The 7,717-nt window shown below is 38.0% G+C and overlaps 1 protein-coding gene across 5 annotated transcripts in view; it reads left to right on the top strand.

The window, feature by feature from the left end:
* Nucleotides 1-7,717, top strand: part of ROBO1 (roundabout guidance receptor 1) — a 736,202-nt gene that overhangs the window by 703,744 nt on the left and 24,741 nt on the right. For all 5 annotated transcript variants that reach the window (XM_014947370.1, XM_014947371.1, XM_014947372.1 and 2 more), the window contains 2 exons: nt 2,036-2,078; nt 5,764-5,918. In XM_014947370.1, the coding sequence (XP_014802856.1) occupies nt 2,036-2,078; nt 5,764-5,918 (198 nt within the window). The remainder of the gene's footprint in view (nt 1-2,035; nt 2,079-5,763; nt 5,919-7,717) is intronic.

Below are 7,717 nucleotides of genomic sequence, written 5' to 3'. Positions count from 1 at the left end.
GGGGGGGGGGTGTTAAAATCATTTTCTATTTGTTTTTGCTTGGAAATGCACAAAATATGACATAACCTGAGCCGTAGCTCACCAAAGTCCACGAGAGCCTTTCTGTTCTGTAGAGCTGTCCATCAGTCGGTCTCACTGTCTGGCAGCTCAGTGGCTCTTCCTCTACAGTAAATACAATTGAATACGTGCAGCACCCACCAGTGCTACAGCCGAGTGAGCACACAGGTTGTCTCATCTGCCTTTGTTCTAAATCCTTTATTTTCACAAGAGGTCTATGGGACTTGCAGGACATGTATATCCACCTACCCCCTCGTTACGTACTCCTGTTAGCTCTAAATCAGCACTGTTCTAATTTGGCCTCTGGGCAGCAGCTGAGTTACATCCTTTCCAAGCTGGACTGCAGGTGAAGCAATCTCATGTCTCTCTGCATTTATCCACACAGCCCTAATCGTAATGGGTGAGATTCTTATCCACGTGCTTTTAATCCCATCGGATAGTATCTTGTTTCAGAAGTCATCCTGTTATGTTCAGTGGAGTTGCTTACTGTTCGGTATGAGTCAGAGTGGCCCTTAATGTTTCTGAAGTCCTTTGAGATCCATGGTGGAGACTAATTCAAACTATTATTATTTTGCTGTTAGTTTAATTGGCTTAACAGAGGGCTTCTGTTGCAATCGCAGTCGTAGCACACCACTGAAACTCTGCAGAGGTTGGTAGGTTAGCTAACGGGTGTTTTCTCAGTTGGATTCTTAACATTAAAAGAAAATATCAGGGCTCCGTGAGATATGTCACAGCTGCAAAATAAATAGCACTAAGATTTTTAAAGAAACAATTGGAAAAAACACAAAGTGTGTAAAAGATTTAAAGAAAAAAAAAATCCTTTTTCAGTCTAGGATCCCAGTCATCAGTTCCATTGATTTCAAACAGAACCAGACCCTCTTCTTTAACATTACCTATGGTAAAAGACTTACCTGTAGCAATGCATCCTACATTTTAATCCTGTTATTGTAATCACTGCCAGCATTTATCTCTCTCTTGCAGACTCCCAGTTTGGAGTTTTTCTAAAGAGCAGAATTTGGCTGCTTTTTTTAACACATTACTGGTTGGAAAATACAGAATCCATCAGCATTTGCAGGGAGGCAATCTCCTCAACCCTTTGCCAAACCCAATTCAAACCTGCAGAATTTGTAGCACTGTTTCTTGTTGGATGTTTGCATTCTAAAAACTGACTTTTCAACCATGGTGCTGCCTATGAAGGATATGCAGTCCATGCCAACTAAATGCATGTGGACATCCACTTTGTTATTGTGTAATGCTTCTGAAATGCTAGCAAAATTGTTCCTTCTAATTTAGGAGGTATTCTTTCTGCCAGACATTTTTCTACCAAGATTTATACATTTAAATTTTTAGCTTAAAAAGTATCATTAATAAATCTAATTGCAAAACGGTATAAAATGTGAAGCTTCTGTGGACTTTTAGAGTGTGCCTGTTCCATGAGTATAGTGCACTAACATTCAGAAAGAGCATGTGTTTTTGCAGTAGGTTCAGCTGTAATGAGCCATTGTTTACATTGGAAGTAAGGTCTGTTATAGAATCATGATACCTCTTTAATCTTGCCAAAATAATAAGGTAGAGCAAAGCTTTAACATCTAGCCATTCATGAAATAAATATATGACCTAAATTCTTCCACAGAGTAACTCCACTGAAGTCAGCAGAGTTATGTTAAGGATAAGTTCAACCTGATGTATGGCTTCCTGCTTTCTTAAGCGATACGTGTGTTTGTGTGTGTTTCTCAGAACAGAACTGAAATATAAAGCTTGGTTGGAGCTAAGACTACCAGTTATCCGGCAACACAAGTGCTATGTATAAACTTGCATTTAAAGGAATAGCTTGCAGAATGAGACTCAGAATTAATGTATAAACAATGCACGTTTATTGTCTTAGCTAAAATGAAACAAAGGCAAATTTAATACTGCTATTTAAGGAGTCTTTTATGATTTTTAAATTATTTCCTTTTTTTATCTTTAATTATTTCAGTAACATATCAGAGAGGAGGAGAGGCCGTAAGCAGTGGAGGCAGGTAATTATGTGCTTTATTTTTAAAGCTATAAATTGTGTGCAGCTAAACTTAAGGATGCTAAGAGTACAATTGTCCTTGTAAGTGATAGGAGAATAAACACCTGCGAGGATATGTTTTAATTTATTACATTAACTTATACATTTTGGCCATATATTTTCCTATGTAGGAGGAGGATATATGGTTTGAATTTTTAGGTTGATTTCCAAAGAGCAAGTCATAATATTTTCAGCTTTGTTAATCTGCATAAACTGCATCTCAAAAAATGAGCAGCAGAGGGAGCACTTTAACTTCAAAATAAAGACCTGGCTTACCGACTGATAAAGGGAGTAAAAGTAATTAAGTCCTGGCATTTATGAAGATTAAGAAATATAGCTGGTTCACAAATACTACAAAGAATGAAAACGTTTATTGGCAAAAAATGCTGCAGCCATAAACGGCTTATAAGGTGACTTTTTAAGAAAAAATCTTGTTACGAATGCAAAACAGTTAAAGCATTGCTTGCAAGAGCCAGAGCACTGAAGGACAGGGAAACAGGTAGGTTTTAAATGTAAAGCCCCCTGCTTTGAGAACCTAGCCCATTTCAGGTTAAGTATTTGTCTAAAACATGTTTGCTGTGTTTATGCTTAATGAATGGCAGTGGCCAAAACAGTAATTTATATTTCCTGTGTAGAGGTGGAGTTTTATTCAGGAGGCTAAAACCCAGTTTTAGCAGGAAGGCAGGTCACAGCTGTGTGGCTTCAGAAGCACACCTTTTTTTTTTTTTCTAGGTCACATTCAAGCATTCTTTTATATAAGCATCTCAGTTAAAGAATTGGCACGATGCTGAAATAAACTCTGAAATCTCAGAGAGCATCTGGGTGATAAATTCCTTTATCAGTTCCTGTTTCACAAGTGGCATCTTGTGATTCCTAATTTGCAAGACCCTACAAAAATTTGCTAATGGTAAAGATTAGGCATATAATTAAACATTCCCAGTCTACTTGAATGCTGTGTAAGGGCGGTGCTACTCTGCTGCTGCTGCTGAACCTAGTGCATGTTAAGAGCAATTTCAGACATCTCTGTCCAGCACCGTGTGCTGCTGTGGTGTTGTAGCCATAAAACCTTGAAGGAAAACCTAGAACAGTTACCATGTGATTTTTTTGAATGGACAAATCTGTAAATCACTGGGTTGCTGCCTTCACCCCAGGATAGTGAGAAAATAAGAGCGAACAGAGATGAACCCTCTCCTTCCCTGACAAGGTTGTTCAAAAAGATACGCAGTTAACATCCTTTGTGTTCTTTGTGCCACTGTGCTTTCTCGCTCTTCCCATAACAGAAGCTAGACAAAGCACACTCACATAGACTCAGAGGGCAGAAATGAACCCAGAAGGGTCTCCACCCTATACAGTCATTTTGGTACTGTTAAGCGAAGCAGCATCATTTTTTCCTGTCCTAGTTTTAAGGATCAGCGCCACAATGTAGCAATATAATTGATTCAAGGTGCTAACATCTATGCTGCTTTTGTTCATTTGTATATATAGCATTTGCAGAATGTATGAGGTACTATATTTTGTGGAATATGAAACATACTTCTGCAGTATAAAAAAAAAAATATTTTTTTACATATGGAACCTTTACTCTGATTTCCAAACTTAAGGTTTTCACTTCCTTAAATTATATTTGCAATGTTTTGGAGAGGCATAGCATTTTTGCCAAGTGCAGTTATGTGAGCACGTTAAAGCATTATTCAGAATTCAAAATGTCTCAGTGATATATTTCACCATAATCCCCACTTCTACAAGGCTGAAAAAATATCCATTTCTGTGGCAATGCCTTTTCTAGAAAGGATTCAAGTAACGGTAATTGTGGTGGATTGACTCCAGCCAGCAGCTAGGCACCCACACAACCTCTTGCTCAGTCCACCCCTACCCCAGACCCAGTACAGTAATTCAAGGATTCAAGGAATTTTCTGCAAAGGTTAAAGATCTTCAGAAATTACAATCTCTGATCATCACCAGGCTACGGACCTGTAGTGCAAACATCTCTTGCATACGGTTCCACCTAAATGGCTCCAATCAGTAGAGTTTTCCTCTCCTTGTATACCTCACACCACATTTCTTACATGACAGCAGGTGTGAATGCACAGTAAATTTTAGAAGCAAAGGACCTATAACTCCAAAAATCCAGTACACAAGTCTTGAAAGTGCTGAAATATTCTGCAAGGCTTTGTCTCCTCCAAATGCCTTGAGGTGTATTTTCATTGTAAGAGCAATGTGGTGGGGAAAAAAGCAGGGTATTTCAAATCAAGTGGCCTGCTCACAGAACTATATAACTGTGTATTTATTGTACATTTACAAAAAAATAATTATTTAGCATGTGTGTATTGGCTGATATGTTAGCCTGACAGTAAGTCAAGCCTCATCACCTCCTGTGTTAAATTGTCAGATGACATATGCAGCACAGAAAGATATATACACATATATGTAAAGATCTCTTAAATGTCATTCTAAGACTATGACTTAAGCCTGTGGCTCTGGCAGACTATATCCCCCACAACTAACTATGTGCAGTTTGTACTCTCAATTTGCAGTTTAAGAGGATTAGCATATTTTATTCTTGAAGAGCATCACATCTAATACTATGGAGACTAGTTTCTGCACTATTTCAAATGAAAAGTTGCCTGTTAAATCCAGTGATGAAAGAGACTGTGTTCCTTCTTTTATATATATATTACAGTGGCTAAAATTATCTATTTTTAAAAGCGCCTTAGTTATCAAAGACAATCTTAAGTTGTTAGGGGACTTTATAACATGCCATTGTGTTGGTAGTGTGAAAATTGAAGAGGCAGCAAATATTCTACAAAATGTTCATCGGGGCGTCTTTCATGCTCACTAGAAAAATTCAGCAACTTGGAAACCAAGGAATGCTATTATTTCTGCTGATGGCAGGAATATACTTTATTCCAAATGCAGCCAATACACAGCATCCATATCTGGATATTTTTAAAGGTGTTGAGTATTCCCAGTTACATGAAACTTGCTTAGGAGCTGCTGCTGTGCCACCCACATAAAGTTTAAATGAGTGGCTTACTCATTAACAGAGAGGTGTCGCACACTCAGTATGCTTAGTGAGATCCAAATACTCCCAAGCGACAGAGGTTTGTGTAATCTGCTGTTCTCTTTGATCTGCTACAGTACTACTATCACCAAGAATTTGGGAGTATTGACATTTAAACTCAGCTCTTATTTCCACCTATCCATCTCAGTTCCATGTGTAAAATTCTGTTTGTTTGACTCTCAAGTTTCTGCTTTTTTACCTTGCTTTCTTTAAGAAAGGGAGAAGGGGCAGAAAAAATAAAGATACAACCTTCCCAGAAAAAAAAAAAACAAACACCAAAAAACCAACCAACCAACCAAAACCCCAAAAAACCCCAAAACCAAACCCAAAGTGATAGGTGAAGGTTACACAAAAACATAGTAGTTCAGCAAACTGAACTGATGCTGTCCTTGGCTGTTCACTTCAGAGTCTCTTTGGCAAGGAAAAGGTTATATAGGAAACTGTTAAATGGTTGAATCAAGCTGTATTTTCCAGTTCTCAAGCCTTTGAATATGTGATGTCACTTTGTAATATCTAACCTTTTGAGAATAATTGCAATGTGGAAATGCTTTTGTTTAATTTTTGAAATGACCAAGCTTTGTTTTTAAAGGCCAGGACTCCTAAACATCAGTGAACCGGCCACTCAGCCATGGCTAGCAGATACTTGGCCTAACACAGGGAACAATCACAATGACTGCTCCATCAACTGCTGCACCTCCGGCAACGGAAACAGTGACAGCAACCTCACGACGTACAGTCGACCAGGTTAGATATGTTTCTACCTTGCTAAGGAATCTTCTTTACAGAATATATACTTCTAATACCTGAGAGATCATACAGGTTTGTTTGGGTTTTTATTTCCAATGCATTTAGACTTAATATAGTTTCTGCTTTATGTCATGATTATGCTTTTGGTCTCCTTTTTGGATCCCTTTTTTCAGTCCCCTTTGGATAGTAGTAGCAAGCTGTAGGCTAAAGAAGCCCCTGCAAAGGTCAGTGTTATCAAGAGTCACACTGAACTGATATGTTTCAGCATCTGAAATAGAGCAGATAAAGTCATTTTTTAGGTTGTTCTGTACATCCCTGTAGCTTGGATGGAGAAGAAGTAGCAAAATGACACTAGTGAGATTTTCCTTTTGGTTTGAGTGTGATGGGAAGCAAGATATAAAACATTGCTACAGTATTTGTAAGACAGTCAGTATACTTTGGCACATCCAAAACCTCCCTTTGGGTGCCGTTCTGTATGAAATTGGATAGCTGTTTTTCTGTTTAGGGCACGTGGATAAAAACGTTAACTTCACACTCTAAAAGCAATTATGAAATGTTAGGTTAAGTGGTAGTTCCTGGGAGCTTAGGCAGGACTCAGAGTGCTCTTGAAGAAAACCTGGTGAGTTCCATGAGAATACGGTTAGAAAAATATATCTGGAAGTGCTAATTGTTGCACAGCTTGTTATACACGGACCTTGGGTTCCTTTTGTTTTAACCCAGTTTGTGTTTCTGGTGAGGAATGAAAATGACTCTTTTCCACTACCAGCATCTCTTGCTGATTTGTGCTAGTAGCATTTCCCAGCATTTCAAAGAGGGAGTATGATTACCTATAGTGAAGTTCCATAAGTGCAAAACAGCATTACCTCCTGTAATTAATGTGAAACTAGCCATAATGTGATGGTGGTAATTTATCTCCTGCAATATGCTGTCTGACAGTGACCAGTGCCAGGTGCTTCGGAGGAAGGTGAGAGATTTTAACATTAGAGACTTGTGTCTTACCCTGCCTGAGGATATCAAATCCACAATTATCTATGTAAAAATATTTCTGATACAGAGATACTTTACTGTGGCAAGTATAGACATACCAAGGTCTAGTAATTGAAACTTAACAAATTCAGAAAAGGAAGAGAATGCACATTTTTGAGGGTTGTAAACTATTATAACATCTTGTCGTGAGGTGCAGTGGATTCTTTCTCAATTTAGCTGTTCTATTAAGCTTGGTTGTGTTGGAAAGTGATTCCTTTCTTATGAGCTTGAGGGTCAGACAGGATGTTGATAGTGGTCTCTTCTGTCCTGGAAAATCTAGCAAATATTCTTAATTATGTCAGCTCGGGCTTGGCTTATGCTCTGAAGCAGCAGGGTTGGATGTCCCTTCTATAGCTGTGAATATACTAAGTAACTGTGCATTTCTAATTTCTTTTAAGTATAGTACTCTCTTCCAAGCCTACGGAACAGGAACAAGTTGTTCTAAAAGTAGATGCTATAAAAAAATCTAACAGAATAAATCTTCTGCTATTCTAAAAAAAGTGGTAAACCACTTATGTTTAAGTGCTTTGTATAAGGAATTCTAATGTGTCTATGAAAAAAAAATGTACCTACTATACCTACTGCATATACTGTATTGATTATATTGCCCTACACACAAATCAGATGTAGCTGAAAATGGAAAGAGGTTAAAATATATGTTATAAGTGGCTCTGCAAGGATATTATAGCAAAGCATGAGGTATTAGGAATGGAGAATATGCTGGATATACAATTGCCCAATATAATACAACAGACTTGGAAAGGTAGAAA

This window comes from Calidris pugnax, unplaced genomic scaffold (assembly GCF_001431845.1).
Source record: "Calidris pugnax isolate Ruff unplaced genomic scaffold, ASM143184v1 scaffold95, whole genome shotgun sequence".
Taxonomy (NCBI): domain Eukaryota; kingdom Metazoa; phylum Chordata; class Aves; order Charadriiformes; family Scolopacidae; genus Calidris; species Calidris pugnax.
This window is presented reverse-complemented; position numbering and strand designations above follow the sequence as displayed.